Source organism: Phyllobates terribilis, unplaced genomic scaffold, assembly GCF_046119375.1.
Source record: "Phyllobates terribilis strain yellow unplaced genomic scaffold, ASM4611937v1 Scaffold_11__3_contigs__length_659146591, whole genome shotgun sequence".
Lineage (NCBI taxonomy): Eukaryota > Metazoa > Chordata > Amphibia > Anura > Dendrobatidae > Phyllobates > Phyllobates terribilis.
The window spans coordinates 215,784,562-215,806,912 of NW_027362771.1; the positions used below are offsets into that span (position 1 = coordinate 215,784,562).

The window sequence follows — 22,351 nt, forward strand, 5'->3', positions numbered from 1 at the left end:
TTAAACAGCTTGAAAGGTGTTCAATACAGTCCTCAGAGACATCCGCATGTTAAAGATGCCTTTTCAAGGCATTTGGAGTACCTGCAATTCTTTGAAAAATTATTTCCCTCTAATTGAATTTTTGGGAAAAATTCACCTAAGTTCGTAAATTAGAACTAAAAGATTTAACCAATTCTAACAGTGGTTTGTCAAAAATAGCCTTTGACTCCGATTTCTCAAAGCTTTTATGCCAAAAAAGTGATGTAAAAGCTTTGAAAAATAGCAAAAAGTTGGCACAACTATAACTTTTGACGTTTTGCCATTTCTCCCAGCTCCACTGAAATGGACAGAGCTGGGGCGCAGTGGGGGTGTGACGCCACAGCTGTTCAAATTGATGATGAGCTTGTGGCATTCTGTACACCAATTTTACTCCAATCCCTGACTGGGGTGAGATTTTCAGTGTGGCACACAGAGGTGCATGCCACTTGTCAGATGCTCCAGATTCATGAAGAGATGTGCACCTTTAGATGAATCAGGAATGTCTGACTCCACCACACCCCTCATCAAGACTGGCGAGAAAATCGTTTCCCAAGGATATAATAAATATTTGCAGATTTCATAAATCTTGTTTCTACAATATATACATTTTAATAGGTTTGTATTACTGTTTAACATGAATGACGCCATTTCATCCACACAGTTTAGATTAGCATATCTGCAATGTAAACACAACTCACAAGCCTGAAGACCAACTGCAGCTAGAACTCCAGCAGCACTAAACAAATTCAATTTCCCCAAGGAATATAACACTCAATTATGTTTAGTAGGATAAATATAAGTATAAGGAGCAATAATAGCAACATAGCTTTCTGACTGCATGCACTAATCTTCTGTATACGGTAAACACAAGACACGTGAAGTACTGAGATTATTCAGAAGCAAAAGAACAAACTGTGCTAAATGTATTGCCTTGAATGAAAGTAAAGAATAATAAAAGAATAGGCATTAATTGATATACATTAATAAAATGGCATAACCATTTAAAAACACAAATGTATAAGATGAAGTATGAGTCACTTAATGTGCACCTCCTGTTGAAAATGTTGTTCGCTTTCATTATTTAGGAATCAATTTATTTCTAGAAATCAGAAATAAAGGGTTATTCCTAAATTGTCTTTTGAGCAGCTTATAGCTCTGCAGTCGTCTTACAGTCTCCTTACTGTCCGGTAGCTTTAGTCAGAACCGCGGTGACGTCACTCGACATCGGTCAATGGCTTGTGCAATGTTAAAGAGGACCTTGCTGTAAATATGTAATTTTTATAGTTGGTATAAATGCCGCTGTTCTGCTGGATCTGCACTTGCTTTTCTTTTGTTCCAATGCCTCTCCGTTCCTGTGACATGGCCTCTCTCTTCTCTGTAGGTAAATGTATTTTTTTTAGCTGAGTAAGTGTGGTTTAAAACTTCTCTTGATGGGAGCCTTCATGAGGACCACACCAGTTGGCTAAGAAGAAGTCTATAGTCTATATATAGGGAAGTAGGTGCCTTACATCAGGAATGGAGATGTGCAGGAAGAAAAGAAAAACAAATGGCAGATTCAGGAGAACAGCGTCTGTCCGGACCTCTTTATCCCTTATTGACTGGATAATTTTTTGTTTTTGCGCTTTCATTTTTTCATTCGCTTGTTCCAAGAGCCTTAATATTTTTATTTTTCAGTCGACGTACCTATATAAGTGTTTGTTTTGGGGACTTTGTTTTTACATCGCTCATTTTGTGGTAAAATAAACCTGGCATCATGGTTCTCCAGGTCAGTACGATTATGGCAATGACAAACTTGTCCATGTTTTTGTCATTTTAGTAGTGAAAAAGAAAAGTCTGAAATTTGCATAAAAAAAATTAACTTTTTTAAAAGACCAGAGAGCTGGGTGAGGGCTTGTATGTTTGTGCACTGACCTGCGTTTCTATTGATACAATATGGGCTTTTTATTGCATTTTTTTTGTAGGAAGTATGGCAACCGAAAAGCACAAATTCTGGCATTTCAATTTTTTCCCTTCACTTTGAAGTTTAATTTTCGCATTCAATAATGTTGCATTTTGATAAATTTAACTCTTTTGGACACAATGCCAAATATGTTTTTTTTTCTATCTCCTTATTTTTATACTTGGAAAGGGGCGGTGGTTCGAAACTTTATATTTTTATTTTCTTCTGTAACATATTTATTTTATTTTTACTCTCCTCAAGGGACTTTAACGGTTTTGCACTACATAGACAAATCATAGTTCTCTTATGCAGCTCAGCCTGGTTGTCGGCTGCTACGACAATCCAGCGGTCCTAAGCGATCATGTTGCGGGGGGACGAACAGAGCAAGTGCCCACATCGGCAATTACATCATTTAAATGCCTCTGTTAATCTTTTACAAGATTAAATTACTGTGATCGAAGCAAACTCTGGTTGCTGAAGTTACAGGTAGATACTGACTATATAACACAGCAAGTATCTGCTGAGACATGTAACAAAAATGTCATAGGTCATTAAGCAGTTAAATGGGTTGCCTAGAGCATATCAAAAACATGGTCAGAAGGATTCAGACTAGTGATGAGCGAGCATGCTCGTTACTCGAGATTTATGAGCATGCTCAGATGTTTTCCGAGTATCTTCAGCGTACTCGGGTGTCATGTTTTAGACACTCCATGCTCATGATTTGTGACTGAGCACAGAGTGATTAAACATAACATCCGAGCACGCTGAAGATACTCGGTGAGCACCCGAGCATGCTCGCCGAAAGGGTTAACAGAACATACTCGCTCATCACTAATTCAGAATAGTATAAGAAAATGTAAAAAATGATACTCATTCTCATCAATCCTCCATAGATCTCATTTCAATTCTAACCAGGTTCTCATTGGTCTCTACCACTGGTCCCATATCAACATGCCACAAATGGCAGGAAATGCCCACTAAACCAAATACTGTTAGAAGTGTGACTATCAGTAAAGAAAATGCCACTGTCAGAGATTGATTCAGTAAAAGGAAACAAAATGTGCACAAATGTAGCTCATATCATAGTGAAATGAATCGCTGGTGTGGTCATGAGTAGTGATGAGCGAGCATACTTGCAAGTACTCGGTACTCGCCCGAGCATCTCAGTACTTGAGATGCTCGGAACTCGCCGAGTACTTGCGAGATGCTCGGGCGGATGCTCGGGTCCCCTCCCTGCATGTTTGGCACTTTTTAGAGCGCCAATCAACATGCAGGGATTGCCTGCCACTCATTGTAATGCCGCAGCCATGGTGGTTGTGGCATTACAGTGATTGGCTGGCCGCACAGCGTCATCAGGTCTATATCAGACATGGCGCTGCCATGCTCGTCACAGTCACTCCAGAATCAGACAGTGTAGGGAGAGGTGCTGCTGAGCTAGGGAGAGATTTGCTTGTGTAATAGGTAGTGTAAGGAAAACCGTACATTACACATATCCATCTTAACAAACAGTCCTTCTGAGGACTAATCCATCTGCAGAGATATCAGGCAGGCAGTGTATATAGGCAGGCAGGGTATATAGAAGACTGCAGTGCATAAAGCACAAGAGGCTCCATTCCAATTCTGCCTTCTGCTGCTGTTAGATATTTCTAGACAAAGGCCATGTCTCAGGGGCTAGGAATACTTTTTTTTGGATCTTAATCCTTATTATTTGCTTAAAAAGCAATCCAGAGAACACAGTTTTTCTGCGCCATTTGCTTGTTGGCACTGCAGAATACAGCCAGGTCCTTTCCATATTAAAGCGCTAAAAATCCAGCTATTCAAAACAGTTTTCTCCGTCACACGGATCACGTATACGTTTTCAGAAAATACTGCCATTTTTGGCCTCCATTCAAATTTTTTTTCACTGTGTCAGCGAAGTTTTTGACACCGGTTTGCTGTTCAAAATAGTTACCTACAGGCCAGGTATTTAAAACTGTGTTTTCTCCGTCACACGGATCACATATACGTTTTCAGAAAATACGTATGTGATCTTATATGTGAACTTATACACATATAAGTTCGCTCCAAATTCAGTCATTTGTAGTGAGCGTGGAAGATACTGTCCTCCATTTAAAATGGGCAAGGCACATGGCAAGGGACGGGGAACTGGACATGATGGTGATGGTGCATGCAGAGGCAGAGGACAAGGCCGTGGGCAAGCTGAAATTGTGCCATAACAAACACCCTCATCATCTCGCCCAACCTTACTGTCCCAATTCCTAGGGGATCGCAGCACACCACTATTGAACCCAGAGCAGTGTCAAAAGGTTGTTGGTTGGATAGTGGATAATGCCACCACCACCACCCTGTCTTCCACACGGTCAAGTCTCAGTAGTCGTGAGTCTGGACCGCATATTCCTTACCCTGATCCTCCTTCCTCCCATGCCGAGTGCCCGGAGACAACTGATCCCACACTTGGACATTCTGAAGAGCTGTTCACGTTTCCTATTACAGATTCGGGCCTCTTGCCCGGTCCACTTGAAGCGGGGCAAGAGGAGATCGCATGTAGCGATGCCCAAATATTTGAGCAGCCATGGTCACATGAAGGTGACGGTGGGAAAGTATCACAAGAGGTGGACGATGATGAGACACAATTTCCAGAAAGTCAGGAGGAAGACCAGGGTGCGGACGTGGAAGATGAGATGGTGGATGATATAGTAACTGACCCAACCTGGCAGGAGTACATGCAGAGCGAGTGTTAGAACCTTGCTCTTAGGTTTTTTCCTTTGCTGGTCACATGACCTTGTTGGCCTATTTAATCCTGCTCCGCCCTTCTGGCTTTGCTGGACTTCATTGTATAACTACTTTCTAGCTAGCCTGTGCTTTGTATCTAACTCTGTTAGTTTGCTTGGTCTACGGACCTCTATGTTCTATATATTTTGTTTGTTCGTCTGTCTGCTACTATTTCTGTTAGGAGGTGTCCCATTTTCCTCCCAGTCCTTAGTACTTGTAGGGATTCCTTCCCCACATCTATAGGTCTCCGTACAGACTAGCTTAGGACTTTAGCAGGTCTGATCGCAGGATCAGGTCCCCTGTTACATCGTAGGGATTCAGCTGAGTTCTATCGTAGGGACAGATCTCCTCTCTTTCCTTAGCTCTGGTAGCAGAACATAACAGTAAGTCCAGCCTGCAAATTCTCTAAGGAAAGATTTTTCTGTTCCATCATGGTGTCGGTTCTGGATTTGGCTAAACGCCTGCAGGGACTCTCTCTGGAGGTGGCCGAGCTCCGTCAGCACGTGAGTAACTGTCCTGGAGCACATTTCTTGGAGCCTAAGGTATGTTTGCCGGATTTATTTTTTGGTGAACACCGAGAATTTTTTTCATTTAAAAATGCTTGCTTATTGTATTTTCGTTTGAGACCCAAGTCCTCTGGGGATGAATCCCAGCGCATAGGGTTCATAATGTCACTTTTGCGCAAAGAGCCTCAGGAGTGGGCCTTTTCTTTGCAACCTAGTGATACATGCTTCAGATCAGTGGATAGTTTTTTTTCTGCTTTGGGACTATTATATGATGATCCTGACCGTGTCGCATCAGCTGAGACTGAGTTGAGACGTTTAAAATAGGGATCAGGTAATGTGGAAAAATATTGTACTCATTTCCGTCGTTGGTCTACTCAAACAGGGTGGAACGATTCTGCTCTGAAAAGTCTATTTCTTGCTGGGCTCAATGAAAGGGTTAAAGACCTGCTAATTGCTTATCCTACACCTGAAGATTTGCAACAGGCTATGCAATTAGCTATACGGGTGGATAGGAGACTGCGTGCAAGGGTTAATGAGAGCAAATCCTCTGCTATGTCAGTTTATGAGAATGTGTGTACTAACAGTGGTGAACCGATGGAGATTGGATCGGTGGCACCTCGCTCTCAAGAAAAAGACCGTAGATTTTCTGAAGGCTTGTGTTTCTATTGCGGAAAATCTGGTCATTTGATTAAAGGCTGTGAGCTTCGTATGAAGAAAGAAAAAAAAATGGTCAGTCATGCCCGTATTGCCTGTTTAAATTCCAAGGGTGTATTTTTAGCTGCTTCCACGATTGCTCAGGAAAAATTAATGGAATTTCGGGTGTTTGTTGATTGTGGGTCTACTCTGAATGTAATTGATGGGGGATTCTTGGAAAGACTCAATTTAAAACCCGAACCTTTATCATCCCCCATTGCTGTGGTTTCTGTGGATGGTTCCCCTTTTAAGAATATTACTCTCAAGGTCTGTGAATTTCCTCTCACTATTAATGGTGTTCACCATGAGAAATTGGATTTGGTAGTTTTGAATAACTTGCCTTCTCCAGTAATATTGGGATTGCCCTGGTTAAAATTTCACAATCCTGTACTGGATTGGTCTACCAGTGAAATTAAATCCTGGAGCCATAAATGTTATGACAAGTGTTGTAACGGGCGTATTGCAGCTTTGGATAGGGGAGAATTGCCTGTTCCTATTCAGGATTTTTGGAGAGTTTTTTCTGAGAAGGAATCGCAGGTTTTGCCTCCCCATAGAGACTATGATTGTTCTATTGAATTTGTCCCTGGAGCGACTCTTCCTAAAAGTCGTTTATTTAACCTTACTATTCCTGAGAGGAAGGCTTTGGAGTAATACATACAGACAAGTTTGGCCGCCGGTCACATTAGGCCCTCTAAGTCTCCTGTGGCGGTTGGATTTTTCTTTGTAAAAAAAAAAGGACGGCGGTTTACGTCCTTGTCTGGATTTTCGTGAGATTAACAAAATTACTGTATGCAATCCTTACCCACTGCCATTGATTCCTGATCTGTTTAACCAGTTAATGGGGGCCAAGTGGTTCTCTAAAATTGACCTTAAGGGGGCATACAATCTGTTGCGCATGAAGGAGGGTGACGAATGGAAGACTGCTTTTAACACTCCTGTGGGTCATTTTGAGAATCTGGTTATACCTTTTGGTCTTACTAATGCTCCTGCATTTTTCCAGAATCTTATTAATGACATCCTTAGACCTTTGATCGGCAAAAATGTGGTTGTGTATTTGGATGACATTTTGATTTATTCGCCGGATCTGGAGTCTCATTGGCGGAGCGTACGTGAGGTTTTACAGTTATTAATGGACAATTCGCTTTTTGCTAATCTGGAGAAATGTGAGTTCGCTGTACAGAGAATTAGTTTTTTGGGTTACATTATCTCCAGCGAAGGTTTTGAGATGGACCCGGTTAAAGTTCAAGCTGTACAGGAATGGCCTAGGCCTATTGGTTTGAAATCGATACAGAGGTTTTTAGGTTTCGCCAATTATTACAGAAAATTCATAAAAAATTTTTCTAGTATTGTCAAACCTCTGACCGATCTCACCAGGAAAGGTGCTAATGCGGTTCAGTGGTCTTCTGAGGCCATTGAAGCTTTTGTGTATCTCAAGTAGAGGTTCACCTCTGCTCCCATCCTTATGCAGCCTGATGTGACTAAGCCGTTTTTGGTTGAGGTTGATGCTTCCTCTGTGGGGGTTGGCGCAGTATTGTCTCAGGATAACGGGGATGGATTACATCCCTGTGCCTTTTTTTCAAAAAAATTTTCGGAGACTGAACTGAATTACGATATTGGTAATCGGGAATTATTGGCTATTAAACTCGCATTTGAACACTGGCGCCACTTCTTGGAAGGTGCGGAATTTCCCATTCAGGTTCTTACGGATCATGAAAATCTGATATATCTTGATGCTGCCAAGCGCCTGAATGCCCGTCAGGCTAGGTGGGCACTGTTTTTCTCGCGGTTTAATTTCTCCGTTACTTACATCCCTGGTACTAAGAATGTTAAGGCGGATGCCTTGTCTCGCAGTTTTTCTCCCATAGTCGGTGCTGAGAAAGAGGAGAACATTTTACAAGAAGGTGTTGTGATAGCTGCTTTGGACTCCGTTTTGGAAGATGAGATTCTTAAAGCACAGGAGAATGCCCCATCTAACACTCCTCATGGGAGGTTGTTTGTGCCTGGGACCTTTAGGAGAGATTTGTTTGTTGAGTGTCACGAATCTCGGTTGGCAGGTCATCCCGGAATCTCTGAGACCAAGAGACTGGTGGGTCGCAGTTTTTGGTGGCCTGGATGGCAGAAGGAAGTCATTAAGTGGGTGCGTCAATGTACTATATGTGCTAGATTTAAGTCCTCACATACTCCTGCTGCGTGGTTGCTTTGTCCTTTGGAGGTTCCCAGTGCTCCTTGGACACATTTGGCTATGGACTTTATAACTGACCTTCCCCCCTCTGAGGGTTTTACTGTCATCTGGGTGGTCGTGGACCGTTTTAGCAAGATGTGTCACTTGGTTCCCTTCGTCAAACTGCCCTGCGCTAAAACTCTCGCTAAGGCCTTTGTCAAGGAAATTGTCAGACTTCATGGCGTTCCTACTGACATTGTTTCTGATAGGGGTCCTCAGTTCGTGGCTCGTTTTTGGCGTGCCTTTTGTGACAGGTTGGGAGTTCATTTGTCGTTCTCGTCCGGATATCATCCTGAATCTAATGGCCAGACAGAAAGGAAAAACCAGGATGTTGAGCAGTTCTTGCGTTGTTTTGTGGCAGACAATCAAGAGGGGTGGTCTGAGTTTCTGCCACTTGCTGAATTTGCTCTGAACAATCATACATCTTCTTCTGCTGGTTGTTCGCCTTTTTTTTTGTTGTTCTGGGAGACATCCGTCGTTTGGGTCGTTCTCCAAGTTGGGATCTGCCGTGCCTGAGGAGGAGAATTTTTCCGGTGATTTGGAGAGAGTTTGGACGGATGTGCGTGGTAATTTTCAGGAGGCCAACAGAAAATCTAAAGACTACTTTGATAGGAAACGACAGGAGGTTTTGTTCGCTGTTGGTGACATGGTTTGGTTGTCCTCTAGGAATCTGCGGTTGAGGATTCCTTCTAAGAAATTGGGTCCCAAGTTTGTAGGGCCCTTTAAGGTGCTTCAGGTTGTCAACCAATCTGCTGTTAGGTTGGAGGTTCCTACCTCCTGGAGAATTAATCCGGTATTTCATGTCTCTCTGTTAAAAAAAGCTGTTGTGTCGGATGGTGACGCCTCTGCCTCTGTTCCTCCGGTGGTGGAGGACGGGGAATATGAAATTTCTCGCATCCTTAACTCTAGACGGTATAGAGGTAGTTTGCAGTATCTTGTGGCCTGGAAAGGTTTCAGACCCGAGGATAACTCTTGGGTGAGGTCAGATGATGTTTCCGCGTCCAGACTTATCAGAGCGTTTCACAGGAGATTTCCTGATAAGCCTGGTCCTAGGGGATCCGGAGGATCCTCTTAGAAGGGGGGGTACTGTTAGAACCTTGCTCTTAGGTTTTTTCCTTTGCTGGTCACATGACCTTGTTGGCCTATTTAATCCTGCTCCGCCCTTCTGGCTTTGCTGGACTTCATTGTATAACTACTTTCTAGCTAGCCTGTGCTCTGTATCTAACTCTGTTAGTTTGCTTGGTCTACGGACCTCTATGTTCTATATATTTTGTTTGTTCGTCTGTCTGCTACTATTTCTGTTAGGAGGTGTCCCATTTTCCTCCCAGTCCTTAGTACTTGTAGGGATTCCTTCCCCACATCTATAGGTCTCCGTACAGACTAGCTTAGGACTTTAGCAGGTCTGATCGCAGGATCAGGTCCCCTGTTACATCGTAGGGATTCAGCTGAGTTCTATCGTAGGGACAGATCTCCTCTCTTTCCTTAGCTCTGGTAGCAGAACATAACAGCGAGGACAGCAGCACACAGGGGGAGGGAGGCAGAGCACCCAAACAGGCAGGAAGAAGCAGTGTGGTGGCCGCAGAGAGAAGGCAGGCAACCGTTCCCCGTAACATCAACACGAAGGAAGTTGCCAGTACAACTGTTAGGTCTTCCCGAGTCTGGTTGTTTTTTAAAGACTCTGCCGATAACCCCAAAAAGGCCATTTGTACCACCTGCCAGGCCAGCATCAGCAGGGGTGGCAAAAGGACCAGCCTGACCACCACCAGCAAGATCAGGCACAAGGCAGCAAAGCACCCGACTTTGTGGGCCGAACCCCAGGGTCCAGGAACAGTGTCTGCGGGTGGCACCATTGCTTCCTCCTCTGTTGTGCATGCAAGCCAATCCCCTGTCCATGGTGCATGCGAAGATGCCTCCGGCCCTGCACCTGTCATTGCACACTCTCAAGTACAGCATCATGAAGCATGTCCACGTCCTTGTCCCAGCGCAGCATTCAGTTGTCCATACCCCAGTGCTTGGAACGCAAGCGCAAATATGCAGCTAACACCTCACAGGCCACAATACTAAATTCTCACATTTCACGACTGCTTGCGCTCGAAATGTTGCCTTTTAGGCTCGTGGAGATGGAAGCATTCCACAACCTCATGGTGGCGGCCGTCCCCCAGTACTCGGTCCCCAGCAGCCACTATTTCTCCCAATGTGCTGTCCCCGCATTACACAAGTACGTGTCCCAAAACATTAGCCGTGCACTCAACAACGCAGTTACCGGGAAAGTCCACCTAACCACGGACACGTGGACAAGTTCTTGTGGGCAGGGACGGTACATCTCGCTGACGGCACACTGGGTTAACATAGTGCAAGCCGGGACCCAGTCGGACCTTGGGACGGAACACGTCCTCCTGATGCCAAGGACTGCGGGCCCTAGGTCAATCAGGGTTGCCCCCAGGGTCTACAGCTCCTGCACCTCATCCTCCCCCTCTTCAGCCTCCATCTCCGAAATGACCACATCAGTCACAAGCTGGAAGCACTGCAGCACTGCCTCGGCCAAGCGGCAACAGGCTGTGCTGAAGCTAATATGCTTAGGTGACAAACCACACAATGCTGAAGAGTTGTGGACAGCTCTGAAAGAGCAAGCAGATCTGTGGCTCACAATGCTGAACCTACAGCCAGGCATGGTCGTGTGTGATAATGGCCGGAACCTGGTGGCGGCTCTGAGGCGAGGCGAGCTCACACACGTACCATGTATTAACCTCGTGGTTCAACAGTTTCTCAAATCCTACCCGGATCTGCCAGATCTTCTTGTTAAAGTATGCCGCCTGTGTGCCCATTTTAGAAAGTCAGCTACAGCTTCCGCCGACCTTGCAGTGTTTCAGCAGCATTTCCAGCTTCCGGCTCACAGACTGGTGTGTGATGTGCCCACGCGTTGGAACTCTACACTGCAGATGTTCGGAAGGATTTGTGAGCAGAAGAGGGCAGTTGTTGAGTACCAGCATCAACAAGGCCGTCGGTATTCAGTTCAGACTCCACACATAAGACCTCAGGAGTGGACATGGATGTCAGACATATGTACCATCCTCCAAAACTTTGAGGACTTCACCAAGATGGTGAGCGGCGATGACGCCATAATTAGCATCACCATCCCGCTTCTCTGTCTTCTTTAACGCTCTCTGCTCACAATCAAAGAGGATGCATTGCAGGCGGAGCACGAGGAGATGGAGCAAGGAACCATACAAGGTGATTACACACAGCCCAGCCTCATCTCATCCCAACGCGGATTGAGTGACAATGAGGAAGAGGAGGAGGTAGTTTCATGCGCTATAGACAGTACTACCTGCACAGCTGTAATACCGTCTGTTCAGCATGGATGGACAGAGGACAGAGAGGAGGAGGAAGAGGAGAGCATGGTCAGTCATCCTCTTGGTGAGGACACGGAAGTCTTGCCTGTTAGTAGACTGGCACGCATGACTGAGTTTACGCTGCCTTTCCCATGACCCTCGCGTTCTCAAAATTTTGGGTGACAGTCATTACTGCTTGGTGACACTTCTAGACCCACGATACAAGGAGAACTTTGTATCGCTTATTCCTGAAGCGGACAGGTCTACATAAATGGGGATGTACCAGAAGGCCTTTGTTGTGGAACTATTAAAAAATTCCCATCTGAAAACTCTGGCGGCAGAGGGCACACTTCGTTGGACAACCAAGGAGTGCAGGCAAGAAAGACACAACTTCAATCCAGCAGAGGCAGGGGAATACTGTCGAAGTTCTGGGAGAATTTTCTCAGCCCCTCCCATCGCACAAGCCCTGAGGCACGGGGTACTCTCACAAGGAGCGCAAAGTTTGGGAAGATGCTGAGGGAGTACCTTGCCAAACGTACCAACGTCCTCCGCGATTCCTCTGTGCCTTAGAATTATTGGGTATCCAAGCTGGATACGTGGAATGAACTGGCTCTCTATGCCTTGGAGGTCCTGGCCTGCCCTGCCACCAGCGTTTTATCAGAGCGGGTTTTTAATGCCGCTGGTGGAATTATAACTGATAAGCGCATCTGTCTGTCAACTGAAAATGCTGACAGGCTGATTCTTATAAAAATGAACAAGGGCTGGATTGGGCCAGACTTCTCAACACCACCGAATGGTAGCAGCATAACATAAACTCAAATCCAGTGTCTTTTTTTGGGAGGTGTATTCCCATGCACCTTTTCACACCCAGACATGGGTATACGCTGCCTGATTTTGGCTATTTGCTCTTTTCCTCCTCCTTCTCCTCATCCTCCACCACCATATCACCAGGGTGACCGTGGTACGTGATGCAACACCCACATCATTTTTTTAAAGGGTGTTTATGATGCCGGTAAAAAATTTTTTTTAAACAGTATGTTCATGTATACCCCCCAGAGGTAAATGTTTGTCAGCCCATACACTTAGTGCATGGGCATTACAAGTATAGAAGGCCCGCTCCTTTCTAATGGGAACATTTTTTTATGAGGCCCTCCTCCATGTCTCTTCCAAGGGATATTAGAGTGCCTCCACATTTTTGGCAACCCTTGCATTCACTGCATAGGCAAACACAATGGGAAACCCACTTCCTAATAACGGGAACATTTTTTTTATGAGGCCCTCCTCCACGTCTCTTCCAAGGGGCATTGGAGTGCCTCCTAATTTTTCGCAGCCCTTGCATTCACTGCATAGGCAAACACAATGGGAGACCCACTTCCTAATAATGGGAACATTGTTTTCAGGAGGCCCTCGGACCTCCACGTCTTTTCCAAGGGGCATTGGAGTGCCTCAAAATTTTTGGCAACCCTTGCATTCACTGCATAGGCCAGCACTATGGGAGACCCACTTCCTAATGATGGGAACATTTTTTCATGAGGCCCTCTATGTCTCTTCCAAGGGGCATTGGAGTGCCTCCAGATTTTTGGCAACCCTTGCATTCACTACATAGGCAAACACAATGGGAGACCCACGTCCTAATAATGGGAACATTGTTTTCAGGAGGCCCTCCTCTAAGTCTCTTCAAAGGGGTATTGGGGTGCATCCAAATTTTCGAAGTGGTATTGGGGTGTGTTCAAATTTTGAGCAGCCCTGCCACTCACTGCATATGCAATAACAGTATAGGAGACCCACTCTTTAGTAATGGGAACAATAAAACATAGCCGGCTGATGGCTCTCTAAGAATAGTGAGGGCCGACAGCTGGCCCTTTAAGAATAGTAAAGGCTGCCTGATGGCCCTATAAAAATAGGCTGTGTGACTTTCAGAGTCCCTCCTTCATAAATGAAACACGATGTGTCTGATGATATCTGACACACCACATGGCCAGATAAGGTTGTAAAATGTTAAAATGACATTTCCTGGTAAATGCATTTGTCACAGTTGAAAGAAATGCAAAAGTGAAAAAAAGCATCAAAAACGCTACGTGTGAACATAGCCAAAGGTGTGGAGGAGCATTTTTGTTTTTGGTTATTTATTTTGCTTTATATACAAGTCATTACCCTGGAGAGGATGTTCCTTAACATATTTCCCAGGAAAATCCATTTTGGTTTCGTTTTGGTATGTTTTATTGTCCGTAAACGTGGCGTAATACCTCTGATAACGTTGTTGACAGAAGTGACCTGGGAGTCAGAAATGCTTCCAGGGGTCTTCCCCATGCTGTCCCCATGTCATTTGAACACTGTTCTCATCGATTTGGGCAATTTTTAGGCCCTCGGCAGACCGCCGGGTGGAGATGCCTGAAAAATGCTCGAGTTTCCCATAGACTTACATTGGGCTCGTTGCTCGGGTCGAACACCCGAGTATTCCAATGTGCTCGACCCGAGCATCGAGCACCCGAGCATTTTAGTGCTCGCTCATCACTAGTCATGAGTATCCAGTTCAGCATCTGTGAGCCCATATATACAATATTTTATTATAATTTAATATAAATGATTATGCATTACTTAGATATAAATATTAAGACACTACAGGAAAGGTAGCGATAAGCACTGTATGCTATAGCACAAGTTTTAGCTATTTTAATGGTTAAGTACGGGAAGGGAGGGTAGTGGCTTTCAGAATGATAGAAACACAAGTGAGGTTATGGAAATGCACACAACATTGTACATAAGTCAAATTCTATATCTGATTCTACACAGAGAATAGCTAACTTGCATAAAATAAGGAGGTTGAGCAAAATACTCAGTGATCCGTTCGGAGTGATAACAGTGGAGGTGTTTGCACAGATGAATCATGTGGAACAGAGAGAATTCATGTTACAGTAAACTGAGTTAAGAATCTAAGATGTTGGTTTCATATTCAGAATCCACATAGTGGGTTTATTTCATAATATTGGGATACATTGACTTTGTACATAATATAACCAGATGGAAATGCATGAATGTACAAGTTCCTGTTTGAATTTGCTCATGCACATATCATGTGTACTTAAATATCATCAATTCACTGAGTCTTAATAAAGGGGTTGACCAGTGAAAACCTGCAACTTTTAACTCCTTTAAAATAGAGTGGTGCTCCATTCATTCCCTAAAATGCTACTGAGTACTGCGCTCGGCTTTTTTCGGCAGCCCCATAAACAATTAATGGACCATCAGTCATGATAAAAGATCCCTGTCAGGATAAAAAGTCTCCAATCCGCCAATTAGTGCAGATCCCAGAGGTGGGACACCCACTTTGAGGGTTATTACCTATTGATCATTTAACAGTAAAGCAACTTGGCAGTACACAAATGAATGCTTGATTTGTCAGTACCACCAATCACCTCTTTTCAATAAAGAATATGTCATCAGGTTTTTGTTACCTCATCTGAGAGCAGTATGATGGGCAGATACATTACTGGAATCAGGGTATCACTCACTTACTGGGCTGCTTGCTGCAGTTTTGATAAAATTCCTGTTTTATATGCTGCAGATCTACCAATTCTCTGAATGTTGAGCTCTGTCACTACAGATCTATTCCCTGTCTAGTGCTGCCTCTGCCTGCTTGACTGATGACGCCTTTGCCTGACGTCACAAAGCATAAAGGTTGTCCGTCAGGAGAAGGCGGCGCTTGGCAGGAAGTAGAGCTGGAATTAAAGAGGCTTCAGATCCACAATAGCTCCTCAGTCTAATTTGAATATCAATTCAAACATGGATTTCTCAGTAACGGATGAACGGACTCGCCATATGAAGATATTGTTGGACTTCTCTTTGTACGATAAGCTACATGCACAAATAGTTTGGAGGGGGAATAAAATCCTGCCAGATATTTTTTAAAGTCCCCCATAGTTTTTATAGTGGAAATTTGTATTAACTCTAGATTGTTATGTAGATTGATCACATAAATTGTAAAGTAATTCCTTGCCATTAAAATGAGCTTAAACACAAAACCCCAATTTCCATGGAATTTCTACCCTGACACAAAATGACCTGCTACATCATTTCAATGATCTTATCATTGGCTCAGGAGAAATTGTTAACAAGAACAAAGCAGTTTATATCACTGTCATTCTAACTGAATTGCAAACTGGTTGCTTTAAAAAGGAACTGGTTCTTGAAATCATTGCCTTTTACTTTTAACCATGGTTACATCCAAGTAAACACAGGAAGTTACCATTGCTTTGCATCAAAAGGATATTTACAGGCAATGACATTGCTGATTGAAAGATTGCCTTTAAATCAACCATTTATTGAATCATCAAGAATTTCAAAGAGAGAAGTTCAATTGCTGTGAAGAAGACTTCAGGGTGCCTAAAAAAGTTCAACAAGTGCCATGACCACCTCCTAAAGATGTTTAAGCTACAGGATCAGTTCAACACCAGTGCAGAGCTTGCTCAGGAATGGCAGCAAGCAGTGTCAGTGCATCTGCATGCACTGTGAGATAAAGGCTTTTGGAAGCTGGCCTTACAGTCAAAAAGGGCAGCAAATAAGTCACTTGTCTCACAGAAAAACATCAAGGACAGGATAATATTCGGGTAAAGATGACTGACAGTAAAGAAAATGCTTCTGTCAGAGATTGATTCAGTTAAAGGACACAAAATAAGTACAAATGCAGCCCATATCATATATAATGAATCACTGGTGTGGTCATGAATATCCAGTTTATTATCTGTGTATATATACAGTATTTTAATATCATTTTATATAAATGATATGCATTACTTAGACATAAATATTAGGAATATTAGTAGTAGGAAACTACTTATCTGACGAAGAACCCTTCAGATTGTTTGGGAACTTTGGAAGAATGATTGCCCGGAGAAGAAAAGCTGAGCACTATCATGAATTCTGTGTCATGTCCATAGTAAAGCATAATGAAACCATTCATGTTCAGAGTTGCTTTTCATTCAAGGGAGTGAGCTCAATCACAAATTTGTCTAAGAACACTGCCATGCATAAAGAATGCCATCTAAATATCCTGCAACTGCTGTCAATGGCTTAAGAGCAATTTAGTGATGAACAATGACATTTCCAATGTCATTCCATTTTCCAATAACAATGAAATTTTCGGTCCATGCCAGGAAACTCCCCAGATAAAAAATCCCATTGAGAACCTGATTCAATCCTTAAAAAGCGGATGGACAAACAAAAATACAGAAATTGTAATAAACTTGATGCCCTGATTAGGCAAGGATGAGTTTCCATCAGCCACGATTTGACCCGGAAGCAGATATCCAGCATACCAGGGCGAACTGCAGTAGTCTTAAAAAATATGGGTCACCACTGTAAATACTGAGTCTTTACATAAACTTGTATTTGTCAATAAAAATGTAAAAATAAAATGTTAATTGTACTTCAGTAACCATTTGTGTCAATTTCAAACCTTTTGGCCATGACCGTAGACAACCCGGCTGAACACACCAATTTCAGCTGGATCATTGACATTAAGTCTAATCTAACGTGTATTGTATGGCGGCCTCCCGATTCTTCACTGACAGATGAAGTTAGAGGGGAGAGAAGGGTTCAGCTTTTGAAATTTCAATGGCTGATTCTTTTGTCTGGCAGGGAGATAAGCCGCTGCCAGAAGAGTCTCTCTCATAGAGAACACACATGTACTCGACCGAACTGATCATTTCTGTGTATGGAAAAATCAAGAGAGATGACTGTCAGCCTGTTCCATCGACAGCTTTTTAATGTGTATGGAAGCTTTAAAACATGGGGCAGCACAGTTGCTCAGTGGTTACCACTTAGATCTTGTGCTAAAATACTCAAAAAAAAGGCAATATCTGCATGAAGTTTGTATGTTTTATGCATGTCTGTGTTTTATTTCTTCCAAAGGTTTGTATGAGCTGCTGGCACTTCAACTATGCATTGAAAATGTACAATCTACTGTTGTTCTGCCTTTTTAAATAGATGACCAGTTGCCATATGATGAATTCCCACAATCTATTTAAAAGATGATGCACGTTTGCAGAAAGAACATCATGGGCTACCACTTCTCGCAATAGACAGCTAACAACAAACGGATGTTAAGAATTCTGGGCATAAATACAAAGACAATGATACAAGGTCACCTGTAGAACCAATTTCCTCTGCTCATGGAGGAGCACATAAACCTTCTTTATGGCATTCTGAATCTGCATATTGTAAAGCACCATTCCCAAGTGCACCAACCTTCCAATCAATCAACATTTTATTTTATTGCCAGGTTCTGTGAGCAGCGCTGAGGGAAATACCAAAGCATGCAAGAAGAAGACAATAGCGAAATGCATAAAGAGACATACAGGGGACATTGTGGAGACCAAAATATTGTCATTTCATTGATATATCACATCACTTTGTGCACGGCAATATGCACATATGTAACAGAGCAGCCTTCTAGGAGATGAGCCGTTCATCTATTATTACTAGGGGAAGATTGTTTGAAACTCAAATTCACCAGCTTCATCCAATTTTCCCCCAAAATTTGAATCAAGACAAATAAATTTGTGCTAGGCAGCTGCTTAAAAGAAGCCATGGCTGCTGTTTTTTGTCATAAGGTTAGAGGAGGCTGGGTATTTATAAAGCTGGAAATCTGCATCACCTGGCCTTTCTTAACGATGATAGTGAACAAGCCACAACCCTAACAGGGTATTTAAGGTCTGAAACCTTGGTCAAAGTTATCTGGCACACAAATCTCCTAGAGTGCCCAAACTTCTCCATCGGCCCATTTTCCATTTTGTAATTTTTAAAATATAAAAAATTACATAATATATATATATATATATATATATATATTTATTTTATTATCATTATTTTTTTGCCAAAAATACAAAGGAAATGTGTCTTCTTTTAACTTTAGGCCTTTTAGAGATCATTTCATCTTCAACTTCCTTAACTGTTAACAATGACAGTAATTTAGTCCAAGGGTGCCCAAACTTTTACATGCCACTGTAATACTCTTGAGTTCTGATAAAAGTGCATTGAACCAGTTTTGAGCTCTTTAATTTAAACATAGGCTTATTAATGTCTAAGTGACCTCTAGCTATCTACCTAGGGGAAAACGGATGGTAACTGAAAGTGGTGTATATGTGTCTAATATTGAACTACTAAAATAAGGAAGTGTGTAAAAATATAAAATATAGTATTGCACCTAATATCTAACAAAGTATGCTTGTTGTAAAAAAATATAAGGAAATCCTGAAAACATGATCTGCTGGTGGGCCTTAAGAACTGGAGTCGAGGAACACTGAGGTAGACAGTGGTGTTTATATTTCTGGATGAGAGATTTTTCCTTTGGCTTAAAAGCAAAATGTTATGACTTTCCTGTCTGACAATACAGGAAGCACACTTTTGGTGACACACAAACCTTGGTTTCATGATTTTTGTCCAGTAGCAAAATTAGCACTGAGGGGTATAATACTGCCCTCCTTATTTTCAGTGTGTGAAAAAACAATACAGCTATTAAGCTGTTGTTACTTCATGATATCTCAGATCACTCAATTAACAGCCACATTGAGTGACTATACAGGTACAGCACCTCCCTATATCACTTGAATCTTTGAATTATTATTCACAGACTGATACTACCCCTCCCATTTTCAATGTGATTCAGCACTGCAGTAGTACACCACATTTAGATTAGGCTTTTTTCTATCCCTATGTGAAACAAGCTGTGTGTTCTAGCCTCTATCCCTATGCTGGAAAAGCCTAAAATGGTGCAGCTTGAAGGGCATCCATCAGTTACACTGATTGTAATAGTACACCCTAATTAGCTGGGCTAGACCATGTGATGTGATAGCTGCAGGGCATTATGGGGAAGCTGACGCAGCCAAGCTTGATGTCATTAGCCTTCTCACTGAGTCTTAAGCAGAGTGTAAAATGGCACAAGGCAATTTTTTTGCAATCCTCACAAATTGAATAGCTGAATGTTCAAATTCGCAGTATCCTACTCATTTCAGAAAATGTAACTCTTTATTGGGCAGCATTTTATGGAAGCTATTCAAATGATCAGCGGTCTTATGCTAATCCCTGATAACTGGCTAAATAAACCTCTCCCAATGTGTTATGTAAAATACTAAATAGGTGATGTTGTCTTCCGGTTGCTTGCGATATTTGCTAGATACAACATAATTCTGAAAGGTTTTCTGCAAGTAAATGTGCTAGAATTTGCTGAGACAGATGATGAATTCAATTTCATAACACCAACTAACTCATCTGTCCTAAGGCCACGTTCACACGCTCAGTATTTGGTCAGTATTTCACATCAGTATTTGTAAGTCAAAACCAGGATTGGAACAATCAAAGGAAAAGTATAATAAAAACAGGTCACCACTTCTGTATTTATCACCCACTCCTGGTTTTGGCTTACAAATACTGATGTAAAATACTGACCAAATACTGACCATGTGAACGTGGTCAAAGTCTGTATGACAATGTGCATTCTCAAAATCATAAAAGTGGTGCCTGTGTTCTGCTGATCTTCAATTGGGAATTTAAAGACAAGCATTTAACTCTACAACAAAACTGTCCATAAAATGATTACCTGTGATCAGATTGATGGATAGAAAGAATAACACCTGAATTTAGAACTGTCTGCTTCAAAGTCACCAACACAGTGAATTCATGTTTATTCCTCAGTTTCTGAAAAAGTTGTTCTGATGAAGCGGAAGAAGCTTTTAAATTTCTTGAAGAATCTGGAGGAGAGAAGAAACAGATGGTTTTCATTTTGATGTTTCACTACAATCTAACAAAATCAATAAACTACGAGTGTACAGTCCTGTAAGGTATTTAATCCATGAAATTCTCATTGACCATGGTTGTATTGATAGAACACAGGCACACAACTATGTTAGTCGCCCTCAGTGTTAAAATTGAAAGATTTACTTCAAATACTGATGACCTGCTTTTAGCCATCACACATATATTAAATGATTCACAGGTCCTAGCTAGGACATCATCAAGGCTCACACACTATTCTTCACAAGACTGGTTTTTGCAGACATCTTTTACATTACATTTTAATTTTACCAATGTATAATAATACTTTGAGATTACTTAGTTCACAATCACAACCACATTAAAGAGTGCTGAATAATGGAAAATTAAAAAGGGAAAAAGGTAAAGAGAATAGCTATCGAAAAGACTAGACATATATATAGTATAGAAACAATTACATTTATAGTGTTAAAACAAAATAAACAAATATCAAAATAATATAAAAGACGTTTACACTGTTCTTGTATGATAAACATTATTGAGCATGGATAAAAACAATTCTTGAGAGGCACAAACTCTAGGGGTGGTAGCCATCGGCCAAAAATTTGTGCTGCTGACAAATATTTCTTTCCACCCTTCCATACATATGAATGCTCTATTTGGCCAAGTTTTCATGTGCTCTGTAAGTGGAGAGCAGGGCAAGCCACTGCCAAACATCCCTGACAGCGACTTATCTAGCTGGAGAACAAATGGATTGGGCATTTGTAGTCAAACTGCCCAATGCTTCTCTCTCCTTATATTATTCGTTAAAGGAGGCTTGACAGGTCCCCAAACATGTTTGATGGTTGGCCGATCCCACCAGAATCACCAGGGTTCACTGACTTTCATCTAATGCGTATTAGGCCTCATTCCGACATCCATTTTTTGTGTATGAGTGGTTTTCACAGATAACACGTACCTGTGAAAGCCTATTGGGCCATTCACATGTCTGTGATTTTTTGCGGACCGAGTGGTCTTCAGAAAATCATGGAGACACGTCCGATGTTCAAAATCGGAAAAAAAATAAAAAATAAATCTGAATTTTTTTTTCTCTACATACGAGAAAAACTGATGATATTCATACTAAACTCTGATCAAACTCTCTGATCTGAGTCTGATTAAAGTCTGATCAAAATAATCAGTTCTTTCTTCTCACACGTGATTAAACAAATGTCTGAATGTGTCCTTAGGCTATGTTCACAAGTTGCGTTTCTGCTGCGGTTTTTTTTTGCTGCTTTTCTATGCAAATTAAAAGCTGCTTTTTACAGTACAAGCAAACGCTGTGAGATTTCAGAAATCTCATGCAGATGCTTAGTTTTCTTTTCCTGACTGAATTGGAAAATTGCTGCGTTTTTGAAAACTGCAGCATATCAATTCTTTCAGTGTTTCTGCAGCACTACTGCACCCATCGAAAGCAATGACTAAGTGCAAAAAAGCAGCAAAAACACAGCAAAAAATTTGTTATCATCAGTTTTTGCAGCGTTTTTAGTGAAAAAAAGGCAGGTATAGCCGCAGGCAAAACACATTTATTTTTGTGATTTCCTCAAGTTTAAACCAAAATATCTTGGTGTCCTCACATGGGCATGGTTGTTAGTATTAGTACAGTTTAATTAAATTAGTGATACGTAAATTAAACAAAGCCTGACCATCTCAATGACCGACCAACGCGTGAGAGTAAACAATGCCCCACCAACTCAACGCTCGGCCAATGTCTTAGGTCAACTATGTCTGACCAATCAACTCCCCCCGATGTGTTTTCATTTGCAATTGTGTATTTTTTCATGAACTCATATGAAATATTTTGTCCAGAATAGTCACTAATTTTTCAGACATAAAAAACTTTTTCCACTAAATAATTTGATCAAATTGCCCTTTTTTCCCAAAAAGGTTTTATGGTTTTACATACATTTTTCATTGGTGTCCTAACACCTTGTATTGTTCATGCTTGTATGGTGGAAGCAAAGCTAAAAGAAAAATGCAGCAAAAAAACACAGCAAGAAAAGCAACAAAAAAAAGCCAGCAAAATCTGCAGCTTTTTTTTTTTTTACTGCCAATAGATCAG

At 41.9% G+C, this 22,351-nt stretch overlaps 1 protein-coding gene across 1 annotated transcript in view; it reads right to left on the reverse strand.

Annotated features, from left to right (window-relative positions):
* The window catches only part of NELL2 (neural EGFL like 2), a 467,229-nt gene that overhangs the window by 309,894 nt on the left and 134,984 nt on the right, over positions 1-22,351 (reverse strand). The window contains exon 3 of the mRNA XM_073652036.1: positions 20,078-20,228. Coding sequence (XP_073508137.1) covers positions 20,078-20,228 — 151 coding nt within the window. The remainder of the gene's footprint in view (positions 1-20,077; positions 20,229-22,351) is intronic.